At 39.2% G+C, this 26,285-nt stretch overlaps 1 protein-coding gene across 1 annotated transcript in view; it reads left to right on the top strand.

The window, feature by feature from the left end:
* Nucleotides 1–26,285, top strand: part of cpq (carboxypeptidase Q) — a 196,060-nt gene that overhangs the window by 107,499 nt on the left and 62,276 nt on the right. Inside the window, exon 5 of the mRNA XM_003219519.4 lies at nucleotides 8,360–8,471. Coding sequence (XP_003219567.2) covers nucleotides 8,360–8,471 — 112 coding nt within the window. The remainder of the gene's footprint in view (nucleotides 1–8,359; nucleotides 8,472–26,285) is intronic.

Raw genomic sequence — 26,285 nt, 5'->3', positions numbered from 1 at the left:
ATAAACATTTAATTTCTACAACTATCTTGAAATACCTGCATTTCTTACACTCCATGAATCCTTAAATTAGAGCAAAATAACTGGAAGGAGGGGATGTAGGTTGGTGACACGTTGTGCCACATTACAGTGGGCCCTGTAGTGCTGTGTGCCCCAGATTTGCAATTTCTAGTGACCGTGAACCATCATGCCCCCTACATTATGAAATGGTGAAAACACAAAAAAGGACATGCTGTAGCATATTAACTATATAGGGCATAATCAATAGCTTTTTTCTTAATCCTATCAATCCATGTATGACATATCCAAAGTATTTTCAGATTTAACAAATATATTTAACAACGATGGGGAAATGAGACCAAATCTAATAATAATAATAATAATAATAATAATAATAATTTTATTTCTTATCCGCCTCTCCTCATGGTTCAAGGGCAGGTTACAAAACAATTAAAATACATATGTTCCGCATAAACATTACAAACACACACACTAAAACATACCTCCATAAAAGTTACACACACCAACGTCCTTGCAGGCAGCCAATTCTCCCACACTAGAAGTGACTTGCACGAAAAAAAAGTCGCTCCTGACACAAAAAAAATCCCTTGTCTAAGAAAGTCCTATGAAATTTACAGAATCATCATAAGTCGCAAAGTCAAATGAAAGTGCAGTGCTGAAAGGGAAACTGAAAAGGGAGTTGCAGAGAGTTTAGTCCAAACTCAAGCCAAGGCTCAGAGTTACAGGAAGCCGAGGAAGTGTTGGCTCTATTGTCCATAGCAACAGAACAGCCCTGGTTAAGCTAATTTATAGCCAGCAGTAAATTAGCCCAACTGGCCACATTAACTCAATATACTTAACTTATGACAGAGGCGAGAGTTTTTGGTTTGAGCTGTTGACATAGATTATGGCAAGGTACAGAAATTCCACTTCTTCCAAATCTGTAAGTGCTGCTTGAGAAGGTCCAAGCTCGGCTTCTCCTGCAACAGGGCTCCTCCTTGTGGCCCACCTCTCCTCCATCTTCACCCATAGAGATCTCTTCCAGGTAACTCACAACCCCTCTGTTGTTAAGGAACATGTCATTTTTACCAGGCAACTTGTAAAAAGAAAACTATGATCAATTAATGCTAATTGCAACTAATTTGGAGCTGATAAGCTACTTGCAATAATGATACATAAAATAAGGGCAGAAGATTGATTCAAGTGCAATCCAATGTACTTTACAATCTGAAGCCTTCTACTCTTTTTTCTTGTTTATCAAGTTTTAGCATAGCATCCTTTTCCAAAGTATTTTCGTATTTTATAGATTTTAAAAGTTAGATGATGCCAAGTCCCAATCAAGTCACCTTTTAAAATTCTGTATTTCATTAGGAAAGGAAAAAGGAGAGACCTTTGTGTGCAATGTCTCAATTCTTACTTCAGGAAAAGAAGGGGAGCAAAGGAACAACTAGAACAAAACTTGGAATAGTTTCTTTTAGAGACCAAAGCTCCCAGAATACCTCTGCTCAGTTGCTTTTCTACCAGTCAAGGTTCTCAGTATGCTACACAGTAAAAGTTTAAACTTTGAAATATATTTTAAAACGTTCACATATGTTTTAAAAAAACAGTCTTAAAAGCCAAAGATCCAGTGGAATGGTTCAGTATGGGCCACTCATTGGAAACTCAGCTCTCTTTGAGAAGGCATTTCTTTGCTGCTCCAGAGGAAGTAGCTAGTCCTCCATATTTGTAGGTTTAACTTTTGCAAATTTGAATATTTGTTAATTTGTTTAATATTTTCTTGCTTGGAATCTTTAGTGTCACCAAGACTGTTCTATGGTCAACTTCTACCTATTCTATTGTCAGCATGAATCTGTGATCATCACAATTCAGTGATCAATGTCTGGTAGGCATGGAGGACCTAGAAATTACTAGAGAGGTGTTTTCTCAGGTTCATTTTATTTAGTCCACAAGTTTTCTACTTTTTCAGATGGTTCTGTGGCCTTTGTCCCCAAGAAAATGGAAGTGCTACTGTATTGACTAACACAGCCCCTTGGGTTGATGGAACATGCAACAGGCTCTTTGTTCGGATATCCTTTGACTGTTTGTAGAAAGCTGATTCTAAAATAAAATTGGAAGACAGGTGATCTTTGATTCAGATGGGAGTCATTTTGAGAAAGACTGGAATGCAAGGACTGTTAAGAAACTTACTGTAGATTAAAAACCAATTTAAGGAAAGCATATGGATTGTTATGCAAGCAATTGTTCTGTGTTGAAATACTATGATATCTTACACATATACATGCACACTCATCCCTAATAATGGATACCAGACTATAAGAATGAAAGTGGAATCAGAAATTGCTTTGGAAACTGCTGGGGCATCCTGACTTTGATAAACAAAACAGATCCTAATGTGGCTGTACATATGTGAGTGGGAGGACACAAGTTCTCCCTGCCTGTTTTTTTCTTGCTGTTTTTTATATTAAATGCTGCTTGTCCTTGTGAGAACACAGCACATGACTGACAAGTGCTTGGTATTCATCATAGTCCTGGCTTGCCAGGAAATTGAATTAGTCACTGAACATTTGAAATGTACCCAGCATTTAATTTCTCTTCTGCTATTATCCTTGATAAGGATTCAGAGGCAGAAAGGCAGTCATTAAGCTGTGAAACTGTAGTAAACCTGAGACTCACATGGTTATGTTGCTTGGAAATAGCTCTAATCCCCAAATACTCCTCAGTAACAGGGAAAACATGATCCTTACTGCACATGTTAGTAATTCCTTGGTATAGCGAATATAAATAAAATGTAAGCCGGAACTGGATAAGTGCAGTTGTCTTTTGAGAGTATGCTCATCTCTATAGACTTGTTGTTGGTATGTCTGTATGACAACAAGTCAACTTCAATTTACAGCAATCATAGGAATGAAAGGCCTCCAAGAAATCTCAGTATTTACAGACCTGCTTACCTCTTCTGAATTAAATGCTTCTTTGATGGAGTCTGTCCGCCTATAACATCGTTTTCTTCCTTTCCTCCTGCCTCCCATACGACTTCATTTTCATATTTTCCAGTGAGTCATGTTTATGCCATGATGTGCCCAAAGTATGATACCTTCAGTTTAGTCATTTTGGCTACTGGTGAAAGTTCAGGCTTTATTTGTTCTTGAACCCATTTATTTATGTGGGGTTTCTTTCTTCTTCTTCTTCTTCTTCTTCTTCTTCTTTTTACAAACACTCTCCTCCATCATCACATTTCAAAGAAGTTGATCTTCCAGACATCTTTCTCTACAATCCAGCTTTCACCTTCGTCCACAGACATGGGAAATACAATGCCATGGATAATTCCGGCTTATATAACTTTATAGTTGAAAGTTTATCTAGTTGCTTCATAACTGTCCTTCTAAATCTTATAAATATGCCTATAGACTATATATTGAGTGTATGGTTTGCAGTTCACAATATTCCCTGCTATGAGCAGTGTGAGTAGATTCCACAAAAGAACCACTTGCACTTCCATCCAACCCACTGAAATAAGGAGACAAGCATAACAGGTATGGGCTCAAATATAGGCAACTTTATTAAATGTTATCTAATTAAACTTTGTAATTTGTAACTGGAAGTTGATTCTAATGTGTGGTATGAATTTGGTGTGGAATGAAGTCAAGGTAATAGTCCTTTCTGACCTACCCCCTCAGCTGAATTTGGGCAAAACACCAGGTCCCTGACTGAACTTTTTTTTTTCGTGTCAGGAGCAACTTGAGTCGCTCCTGGAGTGAGAGAATTGGCCGTCTACAAGGACGTTGCCCAGGGGACGCCCGGATGTTTTGATGTTTTACCATTCTTATGGGAGGCTTTTCTCATGTCCCCACATGGAGCTGGAGCTGATAGAGGGAGCTCATCTGCACTCTCCCCGAGTGGGATTCGAACCTGGCAGCCTTCAGGTCAGCAACCCAACCTTCAAGTCACAAGGCTTTAACCCATTACTCCACCGGGGGCTCTGGATGACTAATCCTGGATGACTTTTAAGGGAAATGTGATGGAGACTTCTGCCCCAAGGATTAATTGAGGTCATAATCTCCCATTCCTAGGCCATTTCCATTCCCTCTCACCTGGGTTGTTTGAACCCTAGATGAGGGGTTCCATTCCTGGCCTACACACAAATGAGGTTCTCACATTTTAAAGAAGTTGAACTTCTTCTCATCTTTCTCTACAGTCTAGCTTTCAAATCCATCCACTGAAATGGGAAATACTATGCCATGGATAATTCTGACTTTGATATTCAATTATATATCTTTATAAAGGTAAAGGTAAAGGTAAAGGTTTCCCCTGACGTTAAGTCCAGTCATGTCTGACTCTGGGGGTTGGTGCTCATCTCCATTTCTAAGCCGAAGAGCCAGCGTTGTCCGTAGACACCTCCAAGGTCATGTGGCCAGCATAACTGCATGGAGCGCCATTACCTTCCCGCCGGAGCGGTACCTATTGATCTACTCACATTGGCATGTTTTCAAACTGCTAGGTTGGCAGGAGCTGGAGCTAACAGCGGCTGCTCACGCCGCTCACGGGGTTTGAACGTGGGACCTTTCGGTCTCCATCTCAGTGCTTTAACGCTCTTCGCCACCGGGGCTTTCTTTATATATCTTTATAGTTGAAAGTTTATCTAGTTGCTTCATAATTGCCCTTCTAAATGTTATAAATACACCTATAGAATATGTACTGAATGTATAGTTTGCAGTGCACAATATTCCCTGCTATGAGCGGTGTGAGTAGATTCCACAAAAGAACCATTTGCACTTTATCATGGCCAAAATAAGACAATTGTGCTGTCCAAGAAAAAGATTGGAACTGTCTCCCCATGCATTCATTACTAGTAGAAAAACCAGCAGCCTAGCTGGAGAATATGGAAAAGCTATTTCTTTACTGGGTTAATTCTTTTATAGGTAGAACCTGATTGCTGGCCATCCTGGCACTGGGATTCTAGGAGCTGATATCCAAAGAACTAACTCTTCTGAGTAAAGAAGTATCTACCCTATTGCATAGCATAATGCCTGAGGTATATCAGTGATCACATCCTTTGCTTGCAACAAGCAAGCTCCTTGTTCTGTTAAAAGATTAGTCACTGGATTCATAGCTACAAATTCCCTCTTGATTTTTACAACCATTTCAACCCAGTTGCACCAGGCTCCTCAAGAGTCATCCAGGTGTTGGACACTATTCCTGCCAGAACTCTGGCACCAGGAATTCTGTCATACCAGTAGAGCAGCTACAGAAAGAGCAGCCATAAAACCAAGTGTAAATTAGTCTCCCCTGTAGCAATGGATCCAACAGATATGGATGTAGCATCTACCATCCTTTAAGGTAATCTATTTCACTGTTGAACAGCTCTTACAGTAAAAGTATTTTTTTCAATATTTAGGTGGAGTCTGTTTTCTTGTATTTTAATCATCTGGTTTGTGTTCTAGTCTCTAAAGCAGCAGAAAACAAGCTTGCTTCATCTTGTACTAGAGCATCATTTCAGTTATTTAAACATGGCAATCATGTCACATCTCAATCTTTATTTCTCCAAGTTAAACATACTCAGCTCCTTCATATGTTCTCATAAGACTTGACTTCTGGACCTTTTCCAGTTTTAGGTTACCCTCCTATGAACATATTCTAGCTTGTCAATATACCTGTTGAACTGTGGTCCCTATAACTGGGTGCAATATATCTGGTGATATCTGATCAAAGTAGAAAAGACTGGTGTTATTAATCCCCTAAATCTAGACATTACATCTTTTTTGATGCAGCCTAGAATTGCATTGACTTTAGGTACTGCACACATATATGTAAAAATTAACAATGTTAAAATTTGCTCTTGAATATAAAATCTAAGATTTATTACTTGATGGTGGACTTTTCTTTTAGAAAATCTCAGGTTTTTTTCTGGCATCCCCAGTTGTAAGAAAGATATCTGCAGATGTGAGATGCAGAGTTGCAAATACTTTTGGGGACCACTGTTGCCAGGAACCACCAACTGACATGATACCTGGTTTGTGAATTCTAGGAGCTATAATACCAAAAATAACTTTCCCAAGTTTTTCAGAGGAAATATTATTGAGCTGAATGGACAAAACTGTCTGATCAGGTAAAAGGCAGCTACTTCTGTTTTCTGCCCTCTGCCACTTGAACCATAACGTCAATGTAACATCCTGCAATTTGTGAGTACACTTTTATGATAGCAATTTCTAATCCCATGACAAATTACTCCACTTTATGATTCAGAGTGGACTGCTGCTGAAATGCGACTCCTTTCACAGGAACAAAAAGTAATTCTCTATTAGACCTTATCACAAAGTTATGGTTGCCAGGGAACATCACACCATATTAGCAAGGTAGTATTTCACTACTACTGGAAAGCCATTGCTTCTGGTATAACTTCGGTTTTCCAATTCATTTATAAAGTAGTCCATAATTCACTTCCAGGCTTAGGTACAGTTTCTAAGACCAGTGTTTGACGAAAACACCTCGACCAATTTACAGTCATGCCAACAGAGATTATTTTGATGGTTAACATCTATCCCAGTTCCCACAACATCTATTATAAAATGTGTAGAGATAGATCTGTGATATTCTATGGTGAGCAACATTCATTACTATCTTGTTTCTTTTTTGTGACCTTTTGCTGAGTGTGGGAATTATGAGAGCCAAATATGTTTGGACTTCTTAAGGACTGGTGGGGAGTGGTATATGCTGGAAGTTCTAGTCCAAAACCACAACTTTCCAGAAATTGCCTCTGGTTTTCTGATGATATTGGACAATAGTTTCCATCAAGTAATGAGAAGTCGTGAGGGTAGTAGCCATGTATATCTGGAGCATATGTTCCAATATTTCACAGATGAACATATGTGGCCAAACAACAACAGAACCTGTTCAAGATGACAGCAGTTATTAATGAGAAAGGACATCCAGGCTAAGAAATAATGCAGTAGTTAGCTTTTTCCTGAACCTACTGGGAAGGGCAACATTATATCCCTTCCCTCTCCTGTTGAACTGAGACCAGAGAGATCCAGGTTCAAGTCACCAGCAAACCATGAGTCTAATTCGGCTGAGGTGGAAAATGTGCAGACGTCCAGATGTTGGACTGCAACTCCTGGCAGCACTAGTCAGCACAGCCTATGGTGAAGAATGATAGGAACTGCAACAATCTGGTAAACAGCATGATATGTGTAAATATCTCCATGCTCCACAAGATGTTTCAAAGCAGGATTCATCATAGTTTGGTGCCACTGATTTTGATGCTAGAACTGAACTTGGAGTAGTTATTAAAAGAGAACTAATAAGCATATACACTCCTACAATGTGTCACAGTAGCTTGACCTATTTTAAAAGTCTAAACTTTCATTAAAGACTGCATTCTTGGTGATTTCTAACAGCAGTAAATGAACATAGTTTTAGCTAGCCAGTAAGCAGCTGGACTTCTGAGGAAGTCAAATCTGTATCTAGAGCTCTGCAAGAGGAAACATCTGAGGAGGACTTTAAATGGGAAAAAAGAATCAATGAGAGAGGAGGCAAGCACACTTTATCTCACACTGCTTCTCCATTCAGAATTACAGCCTTCTCAATATACCTAACATTTTTAAAAACTGGGCTCTGTTGCATATGTTTGTGAGTAACAAGTGTATAACACTGGCGTTCGGTCACCTCTCTTCACAACAATATCATTATTTCTCATGACATGCAATTCAGAACCTAGTGACAAAGTGACTGAAACACTCCTGCAGTTGCATGGGATAAATTCAAGCCTTTCATAATTGAAACTAAAAATATTATCGCTGGAGTTCAGCATGTAACTTATTTGTATGGATGTAGATTTAGGTCTGTGGGAAATAGAATTGAGCAGTTTTGTAATGTAGGTATTCAGCAAGGGGCTGCTGTGATGTTACTACATAAGGGAGCCAGGGAAGTGACTGCTGTGCATTGGACACAACAGACAGCGCACATCTGCACAATGCTTAGAGAACGCTAATGTAAATTGGTGCAGCCAATTCAATTGGGACAAAAGTTATAGACCACTGATGCACATAAGCAGATCCTGATGCCCATTTAGACATTCTTTCTGGTTCTGTGATAAATGTCTTTTCAATTCACTGGGAGGTTTCCATAATGTCTCTGATATGTAACTAAATATGAGTAAAGTTGCACAATGCAGAGTGTGATATAGAATTGCAACCTATATCATTACCTTCTGCTGGGGGGAAAATGAATTGTTATGCCATCCTTAACTACTAAAAAAAAGGGTAATGTGCTATTATGATTTGGACTTCAGAAATTAAATCTACTGAAGGATTAAACAAATTGTTCAATTTCAGCTTTTGTGTAATGGTATTTTCATTATTATTTTTAGGTTGTTCTGGTGAGTGGACATCTGGACAGCTGGGATGTGGGGCAAGGAGCCATGGATGATGGTGGCGGAGCATTTATATCCTGGGAAGCATTATCTCTCATTAAAGATCTGGGTAAATATTTACCTTCAAATGATATAACCAACAAGGAATGATATTGTTTCTTTTAAAATGGGTTTTAGAAAGTAAGAACTAGTATGATTACTTTGCCCAAACCCTGGCCATTTGCAGTGAAATTATTTCTCTGAATCTTCTTGCAATGTAGCTCTTTCTGTAGGAACATTGTTGTGCTGTTTGTATCACTCTCTTGGGATGTATAGTGTTACCTTTTAAAATGAATATTGCAAGTACAATTACAAACTTTGTAAAGATTTGCATTTTTAAAACAGTTAACTAGAACAGGACTAATGACTAATTCTTGACAGTATATCATAAGTTATGCATGAAGTTTCTTAAGTTTGTTTTAAGGAACACAGCCACATTTCATTCTTCAACCAAATGGAGGTCGTATTTGAGGTGCTGTGAGTTTTCCAGGCTTATGGCCATGTTCCAGAAGCATTCTCTTCTGACGTTTCACCCACATCTATAGCAGGCATCCTCAGAGGTTGTGTGGTTTGTTGGAAACTAGGCAAGTGGGGTTTATATATCTGTGGAATGTCCAGGGTGGAAGAAAGAACTCTTGTCTGCTGGAGGCAAATGTGAATGTTGCAATTGGCCACCTTGATTAGCATTGGATAGCCTCACAGCTTCAAAGCCTGGCTGCTTCCTGCCTGGAAGAATCCCAGGCAGGAATACGAGGTTATATCAGTTTCTTTCCATTGTAGCTTACTGTATTAGACAGCCAATTTTTCCCAATTTAACACATCCCTTAAGCTAAGAGTGTATCATTGGGTGGAAATTTTGAAGCCCTCCAGTTCTTGTTGAAAAAAACTTCCAGTTTTGCCTAACATTGGCTCTTTTGGCTAGAGCTACTGGTTGTTAAAATCCAGCAATGTTGGGAAAGCTGGGAATGTTGATTCCCACCCCTGCAAAGTTTAATAGTCAATCTATTGTCCCTTAGCCTTGAAATGAAATAGATTGACTCACTGTTTTCCAGATAACTCACCGTTGTGCAGTTTGGCTGGCAGTGATTTTCTATGGTCTCATTTATTAGTGGGCAGTGGCTTTCATGTCACTAAGACAGTGGATCTACTCAATGTATTGGATCAGGCTTCAAAAGAACAGTCCAAGGTGACAAACCTATTTGGGGCATAGAGTACAGCACCTTGGACAGTTCAGACTGAAACAAGGTAGATTCATAACTCTGCTGCGGAAATACAGGCAGCGGTCAGAACTGGTCTCAGTTAAAAGTGGCAGGTGCTGGTTGTCAAAAGAGTAGCTGTGTGCTCCCACTTCCCCAGGAAGATTTGAGAGACACTGAGTGAACAATTGAAATTCAGTGGTCTGAAAAACAATCACTTGCGTCCAAACCTAGTTTCAGCCGCCTGGAGAGTGCTACTTTCTCTTATTAGCATGAGCCTATGGCTGACAGACTACTTTAGCAGATGCACAGAAGTGCTTTAAAAAGAAGATATCTGTATCTTCAGGCCAAGGTGCTTCGAGGTCTCTGCAGCGTAAATGACTCAATGTTAAGAATGAACATTAGTGGGGATTCACAATTAATCCTGATTACTGGAATCAGAATACAATGCCTAATCTGAATACGTACTGGAGCATTAAATATGAAGACTAATCATTTGATGGAATGCCACATTTCAATTCAATGAACATTGAAGCAGGATATAATTTATTTCCATAACAAATGAAACAGTAAAGAAATGCAGTCAAATTTGTCAACATTTCCAGGCTTAAATGATCTCCTACTATTATTGTAGCTATTCAGTTGTGTGCAGCCCTAAGGGCATAGATATGTTATTTTTTGTACTGCAGATTCCAAACTCTCTCAGTGCTGTCTGGAGAGCTCTGGAAACAGTAATCACCTAAAGTAACTTTTCCAGGCTTGTGTCCAAGAAAATTGTACTTCTCCTACACTATTTTTTCACTAGTACTAGTACTGTACTAGAAATAATCTGCTAGAGCAGATGAAGTGTGGGCGTATTTATATTTTTAAAAGCATTCTGCTTCACAATACCTGTAGGTTTAACAGCTTTAAATTAATAAAATCTGGTTCTGCATTGCTCATCATATTTTTAGCATGCCTTTTATTTGGCATGCATTCATTAATATGGCCAAAAGTAAACGAGGAATAATAACCATGTACCGGTGGCTCTTGGAGGATTCAGTCCAGCCTTTAGAATATTTAATACAGTTAAACCGCTGAGCTGCTGAACTTGCTGGTTGGAGGGGTTGGCAGTTCTAATCAGTGGGACAGGGTGAGCTCCCACTGTTATCCCCAGCTTCTGCCAACCTAGCAGTTCGAAAACATACAAATATGAGTAGATCAATAGGTACTGCCTTGGTGGGAAGGTAAATGGTGCTCCATGCAGTCATGCTGGCCACATGACTTAGGAGGTATCTATGGACAACACAGGCTCTTCATCTTAGAAATGGAGATGAACGCCACCTCCCAGAGCCGGAGATTAGCACCACTCCTCAAGAGCCAGAAACCTTTACCTTTATCTGTGTTGTTTCCAGGCATTGAATGTTTGCCAGAATCCTTCCTGTACTTTGCCCAGAAACTAATTGGCAGCCAATGGAGTGACTTTAGGAAGCTCACTCCTAGGTGTTCCTGTAACCAATCTGGCATAAAAGTGCTCTAGTCATCGTCCTTCCCATTTCATTTCCCTGAGGGTTTCTGTATACCAGGAAGCCTGTTTTGTCACGGGTCGGAGAGGAAGTTTGGGAGCCATATAATTTAAAGAATTAAAGTAAAAGGATTTTATAGCACCTGAAGTAATACTGTCTGAACAGTGGTGCTAGGAATAGCTGGCGGTTTGATTTGGACCACATCCCTGAAGTGTTCAAATTCATACTTCCTCTGAGTATTATATAGGTTAGAATGCATTTATCCTTTCATTTTAGTGCTTTTGCCCAATCTTCTAATACAATTCTTGCATTTAAAAATGCACAAAACCACATATAAAAAGTAAAATGTGTATGAAAATAGCCAAACCCTCAGAACCAACTTCTGAGACAATGAGAATAAAGCAGAAATTGTGACAGAATTTCAGATCGTTCATGTGAAAAGCCTTGTTCCCGCAGTCATCCATAGAGAAATACAGTATTTCAAAGAACAGTAGATATACTGACCTCCTAGAGTCCAAAATCCATTTGTTTATGCAAAACTATGAACAGGCTCACAGGAATACATTTTTATATGCATTGGCTATATTCACAGGTTCACTCATGAATGTTGGGAACAATTGTGGTATTCCTATAGCTAAGGAATAGTATGGACGGCCAGCCCAGATTTCATTAAAATGCCTTCTTCTCTTAGGAAGAATATGGTTATCATTCCTGAAGGGGTAGGGGATAAGATCTGAAAAAACCCCGGAGTGAGTCCACATTACTCAGTTATTTGATTTATTTTATTTCGTGTAAAAGGCACTGCATAAATGAGTATAAAATGAATAAAAATAGAGGGAACACAAGCGGTTAAATAGTTTTTTGACCAAAAACAGGCAACGGCAACCACATTGTCTGTAGCTTTAAACAATTTCTCCTGTGTGCATGAGGCAGGCCATTCTGGACAAGCATACAGATGCGGAGTGGTTTGTTCTGCTCCATAGTCACACAAGGTGGAGGATTCTTCTAGGTTGTGCCATTTTGCCAGGTTGTCTTTTGATCTGCCCACTCTGCTTCTGAGTCTGTTCAGGGACTTCCAAGTTGCCCATTCTTGGTTTGCCCCAGGAGGAAGACCCTCAAGGGGGGGCATCCATTTGGGATTTCCTGGTTTAGCTGCCCAGAGGGATACTCTTGTTGTTGCTGGGGGAACATTAGCATCGCTTTTAAATATGTTAAATTGCTTTTAAACAATGTTTTGATATTACTTTATTTGTTGTGTCTCCATCTGATGGAATCCCAGAGGTTGTAGGTTGGTAAGGCATTAGAGCTTGTTAGCATGATTCCCTAAACTAGAGCATTATAATTCTTTGGCAAAGAATTTTAAATCCTTCATAAAACTAAAAAAACCCAGGATTTCATAGGATGGAGACATGGCTATTCATGCTGTATCAAAAGAATCATAGTGGACTGTGGTCACTCTCCTTGTTGCTATAATCAAGGAGTCCTGTCGCTATCGTTTTGCCATAGCATTTTCTCCCATGCAGCCCATGTGCCACATAAGGCAAAAGATTTCTCTTGATGCACAAGAGGACCCATCCTGTGCATTTCTGAAGGATTGTATGAGAATGAGGTCCAGCAGAGAATAAGCAAAATGTGTGAGCTCATTTTTCTTGCCCTTGGATACAGAGGCTGGATGGAAAGCACAGAAGACACCAGTCTTTCTTCTGTGATTCAAGCCAGCGGAAGGCCCCTTTACCCTCATTCCAGCCTCATAACTTGGGCTGCTTCGGTCCAGGTGCGTGTTCCTTTGACCACCCTGTGTTTGACCACCTTCTCTTTGAGGTGTTGCAGGGGTGGTCCAAAGAAAGCATCCTTTGAATTTGAACTGTGAGGCCCATTGCTGACAAGCCCTTAATTATTAGGATCATGGCATCTTTGGCCAAAGTAGGGGAGATTGGTGATGCCAACTCTATGGTGGGCACGTCCCTAAAGGGCAAAGCAGATGTCTTCTATGAGGCCCACCTTGGAGGGTCCTGCAAATATATCTGAGGTTCATTGAACCCAAATCACATGTTCTTTTATATTGACATTGTTTGCTTGTGGAACGAGATTTTTTCCTGAACTAAGGCTGGCCACAGGCCTGGTTTCTTTTTCAGCCAAGCAGACACCTGTGTGATGAGTGAGTTCTTTTGGAAATAGCAGTACATGAATGCTGTCTGTGCAAAAACTCAGCCGTGCAGGGTTTTTCTTTTAATTCTTATTCAAGCCACATTCCTCATATTGCTTACAAACTCAGCCAAATGGGTGTTCCCTTTCCCTTTTTACCACCCTTGCTTTCAGGGACGATCAGAAGAAACCAGTCACCGAATCTGGGCTGCAGTTTCAATTCCTTAATTATAGAGATGGGATCTCTATTTCAAGGGTGACAGTTCAGGAGATTAATAGTTGCTGGACAGATAATATGTATCTCTAGAGGCCTCTTTCTTGGCAACTAGGTCAGGGTAGACTATCCAAACATATCACAGAGTATCTTTAGTGTAACATCTACAACACAGTTACTGGATGGGAGTGGTGCTTATAGATGTAATCTCTCTCCCTCTTTCTTTCTCCTTGATGGTTTAGACTTCTAGAATTTCTTTTGCTTGTATTCTGATGTGCATATAGTTATCTTTACTATTTCTGCCAAGTAGGCTAGAGGAGATATTTTTCTTTGCATCAAAGCTCCTCCGTTCCCAGCCAGTGTTATAGCCCCAGTGCTGCTCGGGATTGAGGATATAACCCAATTCCAACTAAAAGTTAAAACGATCTTCCTGACAGTAAGAGTTGGTCAATAGTTTAAAAGATAATCTCAGATGGTAGTAGTGAACTTCATTTCACTGCAGGGTTTTGAACAGAACTTGGATGGCCAGGGATGCATTAACTGTGTGTTCCTGTACTGATAGACGGTTAGACTGGATTATCTTTTGGGGTTCCTTACAAAGGATTCCACACATTTCCTTTTGAGTAGTGAAAAAGCATTTGACTCCAAAGGAATACAACCTCTGCACACTGTAATTGTTGTACTGTTGGGGAAACATCTGGAGGTCTTTATGCAGAAAAAGATAAACCAGTGGAGGAAGTGGATACCCAAATTTGCAGCTTTTATCCAAATTCTGCCCAAATTTGCAGCTTCTTGAAGCTGATTTTTTAAGGAGTCACTGAAAAGTGACACATGAATATATATCACAAGAAGCTTATCTCCAGAGCCTATCTGGAATTGTTCCATGACAATGTAAACCAATAGGTATCTTCTGTGGTATTAAGGAATTAGTTACCTTGGCATTAGTGTTTCCTACAGAAGGGAGAATGAGAGAACAGTTTTCTTCTTGAAAGACAAAGAAAACCGAATGCACCTCATAAAAGCCACGGAAAAGGCTCCTGCTCTTGTTTCTATAGCAACTAATTGCATTAGAAGATGGCTTCTCTGCCTGTAAAGGTGTCGATTCAGACCCTGACACTCCCCCCCCCCCCCCGCAAGAGTTCTGGCCAGCTTGCATCCACTACTTTGTGACCAAGTTCATGCAATTCCACCCATGGAAATGGTAGTGACACTGGTGCCCTATAACATATTCCTGTGTTAGGAATCCTTGGAGATTTTTTTGTCCCACCTTTGTAACTTTTTGAAATGTGGATCAGAATCCGATCATCCTTTAGGTCTAAACAAGGCATGGGCACACTTTGGCCCTCCAGGTGTTTTGGACTTCAACTCCCACAATTCCTAACAGCTGATAGGCTGTTAGCAATTGTGGGAATTGACATCCAAAGCACCTGGAGGGCCAAAGTGTGCCCATGCCTGGTCTAAACTAAATTGTTGGTCCAACTTGACTAGACCTTTGTATTATAGATGCTCGTATAAAAGTCAATTCCGTATTAGTTGAGGGCAGATTTTGGGGAGTAAAATTATTGATTTTGATGTGACTGATGGATACATTGAGGGTCATTCCATGGGGTGGGGGGGGGGGGAGGAAGTGCCCGTACCCCTGGAAGGGGTTTGTTGCCCCAACCACCACCGCCACCATTTTCCAGTCCAGGCATTCAAAAAGGCCAGAAGCTGCACAGGGGTGGAGAGAGTAGAGCAGGCATGGGCAAACTTCAGCCCTCCAGGTGTTTTGGACTTCAGCTCCCTGGAGGGCAAAAGTTTGCCCATGCCTGGAATAGAGGCTTGGTACGTCTTTTAGGTTATTCTGGGACAGACTCAGCTTTTGACTTTTTTCACTCTTTTCAGAGAAGGGAATGTTAAGGTACAGTACTTACAATAACCCATAGATAGGTCAACCCAGCATTTTAACTAAAATTATACATGTTTTTATATATAGTAAGCATTGATTTGCAGTGATTCAGCAGATTCAGCATCTTCAAAACCCGCAGACATCCTCAGATTTTCCTTCATCATCAGATAAAATGAGAAGAGTTCCCAAACCTTTAAAAATATCTAAAGACTTCTCTTTAATCATATTAGATAATTTGTCCATCTCTGCCATCTCAAAAATCTTCAATATACATTCTTCTTTTTGGCAGATTCTGATTCCTCCATTTCTGAACATAAAGCAATCTCTCTGCCAGGGCCAGATAATGTATCAAATTAAAGTTCAAATCTTTGTTATTTTTTCCCCATTTGGCAGTCTCAATAGAAAACGTTCTGGCCCAAAGTTAACTTTATCTTGAATTAGCCCTTGAATCAATGTCCAAAACTTCCAAAATCTTTCACACATATCCTGTGTAAATTTTGTACTCTTTGTACATCTTAGATATTTTGGTCCCAACACAGTGCATTGGCTTCACTAGTGAGAGACGAGCACTTGCAGCAAGCCCTAGGTAGATAGGGAGAGGCTGTCTCTCATACATCAAGTTCATTTGGGGCTTTGTTATCATCTTGAATTGAGACCAGAGGCATATTGACAGCTGGTGCAATTCTCTGAAGACTGGCATTATATGATGTCTATATGCCATTCCCATCTATAATCAAGCCATTGCATTTTGAGTCTTCAAGGGTGATTTCACATAGAGCAAGTCATCGTAGTTACCACTACGTGCAACTTCAGCCACATTCAGCCCTTCTCTTGTACATTTTTTCAAAGTGTGGATTAGAAATGTACTTTATATACTCATGTATAAGTTGAGGGGAGAGCTTGGGGCTGACATGGGTTTTGGTATAACCCCAAGATAAATCAAGGGTAATTTCACATTTCCATTCCATGTCATGGTTATAGCTATCCCTGACCACTGACATTTCCCACCTAGGCATTCAAAAAGACCGGAAACAGAAAGAGTATAAGGAATCGGCCATTCTTTTAGGTTCTCTTAGGATGGACTCAGCCATTCTATTCCGACAAGCAGTAGTTCATTGAGCTGTGAAAAGAGGTTGGGGAAGAAATAAAATTATTATTATTATTATTATTATTATTATTATTATTATTATTATTATTAGAGTTAAACACAATAGTCACATTGGTCCATGAATAAGTCAACCCAGGTTTTTAAAAGTAGATTTTTGACTAAAATTTCTAGACTTGTATATAAGGTAACTCTAGGACTAGATCACGCATTGCCTTCACTGCAGACGTAAGTATGCTCACTACATCCACAGTGCAGATAATCAGATATGGCTTGATGCAGAAGGGATGCAAAATCCATTGAGTATTAAGCCATGGCAGTATCATTATTTTTCATCTGTGTGTATGTTTTAAATAGCACATACTAAATATTTAGCAAGTGCCATTCAGCCTGGGGCTGGAAGAGAAAATTATAAGCGCAGTGTGCAGAACCAAACAGTACTTTGCTTGGAAAACCACCAGAGAAAAATGACAACAGCAGGGTGAGGTCTAGTTCAAAGGCCAAAGCAAATTTCATGTTTCTGTCAGAAAAAGGGAGGAAACGAGGGAACATGATATTTTTTTTTCTAGTCTGGAAAGCTCTCATACTCTACCTATGGAATCTAAATAAAGCTATGCTGAGAATGTGTAAGACAGCAGTTTTTATAGAGAAAGTGGTTAACTTATTCAATGATGGTAGCAAACTTATTTGGCCTGGGATTAGGCACAAAAGCTCGATCTAGGGAGCCGGTGGCACAGCATGTTAAAGTGCTGAGCTGCTGAACCTGCAGACCGAAAGGTCACAGGTTTGAATCCTGGGAGCAGAGTGAGCACCCACTGTTAGCCCCAGCTTCTGCCAACCTAGCAGTTTGAAAACATGCAAATGTGAGTAGATCAATAGGTACCACTCCAGCGGGAAGGTAATGGTGCTCCATGAAGTCATGCCGACCACATGACCTTGGAGGTGTCTACGGACAACGCTGGCTCTTCAGCTTAGAAATGGAGATGAGCACCAACTCCTAGAGTCGGTCACAACTGGACTTAACATAAGGGGAAAACCTTTACCTACTTTAATAAGATTAAAATAAATATAACCATTATGTCTAGGTATAAATTCATACATATTGCCCAGGCTTGTTGCAGAAGGGAAGAGTACAGCAAGAAGATCAACTCCATTTGCTTCTTGGATTCTGAGCATTACCTCTGCCATGTACTACCCACTGCCACCAATCCTATGCTTGTTAAAATTGATAGGGAAACACCCTCCCTTCAGGGTATTCCATTCATGCCACTCCATCAGATTGTCCAGTCTAGTTAACTGGACCCTCTTAACTGCATGCCAGAAACATACTTGGAACTGTTACAATTTCATAGGAATAGTCCCAATTAATGCTCTGGTTTCTCTGTTTTTCAGCTGCTTTTAAAGGTCCAAGTTTCTCCTTCTCTCCCTTTCTGTGCATCTTACTTCATCTGCTGGAAACGGAGTTCAAAGTGTAAAAGTTGCAATTAATTGACTCTTCAGCTAAAGAATGTTGCCTTCCTAGGAGACGAGGAAAAGCAAATTGCTGCAGCCTCTCCTCATACATTTGTCCTTTCTCTTTGATAGCTTTTAGCCTTTTACCCACTTAAATTCCATTCTGAAGTTGCTTGGACAGACATGTCCCATTTTTCATCTACCAAATTTTGAAGGGTGTGTTTGTGTGTAGGCAGTCTCCAGGTTATTATTTATTTATTGCATTTATATACTGCTTTTCTTAGCCTTGGGAGGACTCAAAGTGGTTCACAACATAATCAATGGCAAAATTCAATGCCTCACATGTATAAAACATCACATATCAAATCGACAACATACAACAATAGATTAAAACCATTAAAACTATAAAACTATAACAACAATCACAGACCCAACATAAGACCTTTAGACCTCGCCTCAATCCTGGAGTATCTTTAGCTACTTCCATATTTCCATATTTCTGTCATTCATCAAATGCCTTAAGTTGACTCCTAAATGCTACGAACGTTACAAACAAGATAGGTTATGTTGGTTTGTTCCTAAGTTTAGTTTGTATGTGAATCAGAACATTTTACCATTTATGTGTTTTAAATGCAATTTTTTATCCTGTATTTTTGTTTTAATTGATATATTGTATTACTGTTTTATCTTTTTATAGTGTGATTTGTATTATGTTGCCTATGTTTTGTTCTATGTTGTTTGGGCCTCTGCCCCATGTAAGCCACCCCGAGTCCCCGCGGGGAGATGGTGGCGGGGTATAAATAAAGTTATTATTATTATTATTATTATTATTATTATTATTATTATTATTATTATTTTTAAATGTACCTCCAGTTACTTTTAAGAATACCTCCAGCTTTGGATAGCATAGGAAAGGGTGAACACCCTTGTGGTGTTTGTTTTGCTGTCTGTGCCCTGTTCAGAAGATTTCACCTCACTTTCTGTCCCTATGATATTTGGAATTTGAAAAATTCTGCTTGTGAAAATAAGGACTGGTGCTAAAGCTTCAGTTGAGACTCCTTTTCCTCATGATAACTCGTTCAGGAGTGAATTAACCTTCCTAGATTTCTCTTACTTTCTGTTGACTCACCCCCATTCTTAACTATAAGTCATTTGTAAGTTAGATGTTTGTAACTCAGAGACTGCTCATATATGTATACTCACGAACACACACACATATAGCAACATTGTTGATATAGATCCAGCCATCCAGTGCTGGATCCCAATGCCAAAAATGAGAAGTCCATGGTAGGAATTTGTGATGGATGCTGATGGGAGACTGGAGCTTTGGCAGATGCCCAAGGATACCAGCCCTGGTTCCCATCCCCATTCTCCACAGGGAGCACATAAACTGAACAAAAACATAATAAATTCTGAAAGCTGCCTGTAGACTGCCAATTGGCTGTCTCTGCTATAAACAGATAAGGGAAATGTACCAAGGAAGAATGGCTACGAAGAATGGCTCTGCAGGCTCCATCTCTCCCCCATCCCAACCCTATTGTAGCGGCTGTAGTCTCTTCCACGGTAAACAACTCTTCCAGTATTCTCACCACAAGTGGAAACTTACTCCAAGCAGAGGAAAGAAACCCACTACATCCCAAAGAAGGGGAAATGGCTGACATTAGCACAAGAGTCATGGCTTTGTCCTGGGGTGATTGTGCTGGAGATAGTTTTGTCCTTTTGTTGTTGTCCTCTTGGAAACTTAGCAAGGAAGGTTTCATAAACTTAGAGAAGTTTGCTTGGTTTGCAATTCAAACTTTAAACTTGGTCTCCTGGAAAATAACCACTTTAAAAGAGGAAATGTGACATCCTATTGACACTGTAGGTATACTTCCCTTCTGATAAGAACATTTTAAAATGTGTAAATATTGTCATGAATTCAACAACAAAAACTCTAGAATGTGAACATGTTTAGTATAAGGGGAAAGTGAAACGAAAGAACTTAAAATGTTACATCCTTGTGTGTTTAGCCATGTAGCAGACAGGTGCAGTAAGGTTTTATCTGGGCTGGGAATAGTTTTACCGAAGTACAACTATCTGTACCAACTAGGGTTTCTCCTAAATTTCATGAAAACAACCTGAGATCTGGAAAAGTTGAAGGTGGGAGAAAAGAAAATGAATAGTTTGACCCATTGTTATTTTATAGATATAAGCTATGGAAGAAGAAATGATCCCATTACGACCTCCACTAGTACATTTCGACTAATGACATCACTGAGTTTTGTAAAATTGTTGCTTTGAATACATATGTCTGAATATTGAAGTCCACCAATTTTTCATTAATTTTCAGAATTATAAACAAAAACATAACTAAAAGTAAAATGTAACATTGCCGTTTAACAGGTCAATATTAATTGTTTGCTTTTGGTTACATTTATGCTGATCCATCATTAAACATTTAAACCAAAACATTTTGACCATTTATCCAATTTTACAAATTATTTCTGCCAGTGTTTCGATCTGACATCTGTGTTTGTACAAAATAATTTATTTATTTATTTATTTACAGCTTTTATATTCCGCCCTTCTCACCCCGAAGGGGACTCAGGGCGGATCACATTGCACACATAAATGATGGAAATAAATAAATAAATAAATAAATAAATAAATAAATAAATAAAGGCAAACATTCAATGCCATAACATGGAACAGAGACAGAGACAAGACGCAGGCACGGGCTGGCCTCGAACTCATGACCTCTTGGTCAGAGTGATTTGTTGCAGCTGGCTTGCTTTCCAGCCTGCGCCACAGCAGGTTGCATTAGTTTCTTAAAAGAATTCCTTAAATCTGACCATAATTTCAATTAGCCTCCCCAATTATTCAGGGACATAAATATGGAATACTCTGAAATCTTTCTTGTAGTAGAGTAGGGAATAAAACATTCACCTGAACTAACACCAGAACATATCTGCAGTTAGGATGACTGAACACTTCTGAGTATTTTGACAATTTCATCTGAGAATTGTGCAAACAAAGGGAGTGTTTTAACTCTTAGAATTTTACACAAAGAGTATAATATAATGTCTGCATTCAGTCTCTAATACAAGTTGAGTATCCTTTAGTCAAAATACTTGGGCCAGATGTGATTTGGATTTTTGGAGATTCCAAAATACTTCTATTTGCATATAGAATAGGGTGTATCTAGATGCTGTAGTAGCATGTATCTAGATGCTGTTTTTATGTTTTAATATGTTAATAATTTTAAATTGTATTTATATGTCAATTGTTTCTAGTGATTTTATGTAATGTTTTATTTGGTTTGTATAATGAGGCATTGAATTTTTGCCTAGCTGTATGTTGTATGCCACTCTGAGTCCCCTGCAGGGTGAGAAGAGCGGGATAGAAATGAAGTAAATAAATAATAATCATAATACAGTAGAGTCTCACTTATCCAAGCCTCGCTTATCCAAGCCTCTGGATAATCCAAGCCATTTTTATCGTCAATCTTTTCAATATATTGTGATATTTTGGTGTTAAATTCGTAAATACAGTAATTACTACATAGCATTACTACGTATTGAACTACTTTTTCTGTCAAATTTGTTGCATAACATGATGTTTTGGAGCTTAATTTGTAAAATCATAACCTAATTTGAGGTTTAATAGGCTTTTCCTTAATCCCTCCTTATTATCCAACATATTCGCTTATCCAATGTTCTGCTGGCCCGTTTATGTTGGATAAGTGAGACTCTACTGTATTATTATATGTATGTTTCCAGGGTGCCTTCTGATTGAATGGAAGGAAACAAGTTACAGTAGAGTCTCACTTATCCAAAGTTCTGGATTATCCAACGCATTTTTGTAGTCAATATTTTCAATACATCATGATATTTTGGTAATAAATTCATAAATACAGTAATTCCTACATAGCATTACTGCATATTGAACTACTTTTTCATGATGTTTTGGTGCTTAATTTGTAAAATCATAACCTAATTTGATGTTTAATAGGCTTTTCCTTAATCCCTCCTTATTATCCAAGATATTCACTTACCCAACGTTCTGCCGGCCCGTTTATGTTGGATAAGTGAGACTCTACTGTATTATTATATGTATGCTTCCAGGGTGCCTTCTGATTGAATGGAAGGAAAGAAGTTACAGTAGAGTCTCACTTATCCAACACTCACTTATCCAAAGTTCTGGATTACCCAACGCATTTTTGTAGTCAATGTTTTCAATACATCGTGATATTTTGCTGCTAAATTCATAAATACAGTAATTACTACATAGCATTACTACGTATTGAACTACTTTTTCTGTAAAATTTGTTGTATAACATGATGTTTTGGTGCTTAATTTGTAAAATCATAACCTAATTTGATGTTTAATAGGCTTTTCCTTAATCCCTCCTTATTATCCAAGTTATTCGCTTATCCAAGCTTCTGCCGGCCCGTTTAGCTTGGATAAGTGAGACTCTACTGTACTTATGTAATGAAATATCTTGGAGATAGGGACTCATGTCTAAGCATGTCTTAGTTCACTGATGTTTCATATACACCTTGTAAGCAACGCCTGAAGGTAATTGTATACACAAACATCATCTATGCTCATCAGGGATGCTGCAGCATTTCTGATTGGAGTTTTCATGAAAATGCAAAGCTTGAGTCAGGCAAATTCTGCTACAGAAATTACACTGTTGAAGACAATAGCACTTGGCAAAAACTACTTTTTTTCCAGCTACAGCTTCCACAATCCTCAGTCTATTCTCATTGAGAGCAAATATCAGATGGCCTGGTTGTTCATCAGTCTGCAGCCAGATTGACAAACCTGACCCACTCAGAAATATCTAATCATCTTTTGGACATTTATCTTGTTAGAGAGTTCTTCCTACCACATTCTCCCATTGCCATTTTTCTTTTTGTCCTGAAATAGTGTAGCTATTACCTCAGCACAGATTGCTCACCAATGTTCCTCTAATCCCTGGCCAGTCTTATGTCTGTTGCTGTATATTTCATACTTAATTGGCCCATTACTTTACTAAAGGGAAAATGTCTAACCCTGAATGTCTTGTGCTTGCCTCTTAACACATCTTTGTTCCCTTTATCTGCTGTGTTTTTTGTCAGAATTATCTTTGAAGTTGTAACCAAAGACTATTCCTATCACTCTCAGCCTGCATCCTTTGAGTTCTCTCTTTCCTCTCAATGACCCTTTTCTTCCACATAATTTTTATCACACACACTGAAAGTTTATCTTCTTTCTCCACAATATTGAAATCTCTCTCCTCTTTATGTATTTCTGATTCCTGAAATCAGATAATTATTTCACACCACACCAGAGCCGACCCTAGGTATTTTTCAAGTGTAGGCGAACAGAATTTTGGCACCCTCCCCAAACCAATCATTGAAAAATAAAAGTGTTGGATAAGTGAAAACGTTGGATAATAAGGAGGGATTAAGGAAAGCCTATTAAACATCAAATTACATTAAGATTTTACAAATTAAGCACCAAAACATCATGTTTTACAACAAATCAACAGAAAAAGCAGTCTCGACTGCGCCCCCGTATGTTTTGCGCCCCAAGCGACCGCTTAATTTGCCTCATTGTTGAACCGGCTCTGCACCACACAGAGTCCCTTGAAACCTCCACTAAGAAGCCTATTCAGAAGAGTGTAACCTCATCTAAAGTGGCCTTCCTCCATTGTTGCTTTCTATATTTCAGTAAGTTTAAATGATTGACTGAATGGATAACATGCTAACAATTAGGTATGTAAATATCTATAAAATTTGATCTTATCAAAACTGGTTCCAATTGATGTCCATATGGAAAGTTGAGTTTATATGAAAAGTTTTGGATACATGACTTGAAATGTACTCATTAAATGTGCACATTTCCATCCCATATCTACACTGACCATTTATTGCATTGAAATTAGCTAGGCAATGAATGACCTCAAAATTGTGTGAAAGAAATGCACATTAGTGTTTTGTGGTTGTGTAATCACAATCTAGACTTCAAACTGGTTCCAGGATTTCCTACTTAATCATCTGCACAGTGAAACCACTTTCTTCAATACCAATTTGGAACTGACTTAAGTGGTGAGTGTAGATTTGCCCCGAGTCGTGTTTGTGTGCATTTTCAAATGGATGACCTTTTCATACATATGTTGCATATGCAAACATTTGAGAACACTTTTGGAGGGGGTTGTGTGACCTTGGCTCTCATATTTGGACCCTAAAATTTCAACTTCTGGAATGATGATAATGATGGTCATGACGATAACTCGAGTAGTCCTGTGGAAGAGATTGGGGCTGTGTGGAAGAGGGCATTATCTTGCCTGTGGTCTACTCCAAAACATAGTATTAGTTGAGAAATATATTTGATTTCAATATTCTGTGTTAGAAGATGAGCATAGTTGGCCTAAGCAATCCGTGCCAGGAATGTGCATACTTAAAACTTTGTTATTTCATAATGTGGCATCAGTTATACTGCAATGGGGATATTTTCTAGGAAAACGAGTGGTAATGATACTATATATCAAGCTGGTCAATTTTGGTGGGGCAAAGGCCAATTTTCATCCTTGTGACAAACCATGCTGCTGCACTTTCAGCTGAAAATTGGCCCAAAAGAGGCCAAAAACATGATAGTTATAGTTTAAGATTCTGAGTTTCTTGGGGATGGACTCAGGGCTGAGAGACAAAACTTCTTATGAGGAACCTGTCAGTCTCAATTTTTCACCCTCATCTTTCCGAAGTGGCTTTGTGGGGGGAGGTCAGCAAGGCAGACTGCTTTAATCTTAATATGAAATCTAGACCACAATACTTTTGAGAATTGTGTCTGACAAGGAATACTAGGGATTAATAGCCAGAGTTTCCAGATTGAAATTAACTCACCAAAGCAGCCAAAGACAAGGACAGAGGCGTTTTATTGTTCATCCTGATCAGAGTTGGAGACTTGTGAGCTATCACTCCAAAGGACAAATCTGCAAAACACGTGCTCCTGCAAGGAGCTAAATAGAGTTTGTTTCATTGTTACAATTTGAATCCTCCCTTTCTGGCCCAGAATTGGCGGAGCCTTCAATGATGCGACTGGAAATCTCCTTCCAACCAGGCGGAGACAAGGAGACAAGGCTTTGGGGAGCAGGGAGGAGTCCACAGAGGGGAGGTTGGCATGTACCCAGCAGGGGATGATGGAACTATGGGATCCACATTCCTGAGGACAATGGAGGACCTGGTCAGGAGGAAGCTTGATTTGTTTTGTGGGCATTGCCCAACCCTTTGGGCCTTAACCCTAAGACAGTTTATGTAATTTGGATTTGGGATTTGGGAAATAAATGTAACAAAATTATGCAGAAACAAAATATAGCAATTGTTTTCTTGGTGTTGTCCATGACTGTTTGGAGATGCTTTCCCAGGCTAGAGTATAGAAATGTAAATGCCCTCCTTCCCTTCTTTCAAGCCAGCTAGACAAATGGCACTGGAATTCCTTTGTTTGTGAGTCATTGTCTGGGGCTGGTCAAGCAGAGGCCAATGTCCCTGGTAGCTGAGATTCCAGCACATTTGCCACATGTTCATTTCTGGTATAAACATATATAAAACCTGATAAGATGTGTACAGATATAGCCAGAGAGAAGGGGAGTCCATGCTGCTACTAGTCCTGTTGTAGGGTGACCAAGACTTAACCCTTTTATACCATTTCAGCCTGATGTCCTTAGCCAAATATAGATTCCCTTTTTATTTAGGGCATAATGATGTTTGATGACAATCTCACTCTCGTTTTGTATGTTTCTGCATCACTATAGAGGATCTAGTTTGCATAAACTGAACATATTTTATTCCAATACATAAGTCCAGTTATTGTGTAGTTATCATCTTAGTCATTTTATGCTTGGATCTAATTCCACTCATGGCAAGAAATTAGTCCTGTGCTTCATTAATCAAGATATGGAAAGGGAGGCCTGCTTGCTCTCATGCTTCTGTTACCAGGTCTTCTTGAAGTACATGGGTGTGTGTGTTGATATTGTGTTGTATCTCCACTAGGAAGCCAATAGCCACTCCACATGAAGCATTTGGTGGATCTGGGACTTGATGCCAAACTTTACTTTCTGGACTGCCTAGAACTTGTAAAAAGTTACTTTTTTTGGTCCACACCTTCCAGAATCCCCCAGTCAGGTTGTGCACTTGGGAGATTCCAATAAAGTAATTTTTACAAGCACTGATCTGACCTACATGTACATTTTTGGATTGTAGAAAAAGTTAGATTAAAGCATTTAAAGAAATAAATCAGTATTGCTCAACTGAGTGTTTCCTGGCTGGGTCAGATGATATAATGAAGTGGCAAATCCACTGCTGTATTACATTTTTGTTGTTATAGACCATTGTGGGAAAGCAAATGTTTGCTGCT

The sequence above is a fragment of the Anolis carolinensis genome, chromosome 4, assembly GCF_035594765.1.
Source record: "Anolis carolinensis isolate JA03-04 chromosome 4, rAnoCar3.1.pri, whole genome shotgun sequence".
In the NCBI taxonomy this organism is placed as follows: Eukaryota; Metazoa; Chordata; class Lepidosauria; order Squamata; family Dactyloidae; genus Anolis; species Anolis carolinensis.
The sequence above is the reverse complement of the archived record's forward strand: the minus strand, read 5'-3'. Positions and strand labels throughout refer to the sequence as shown.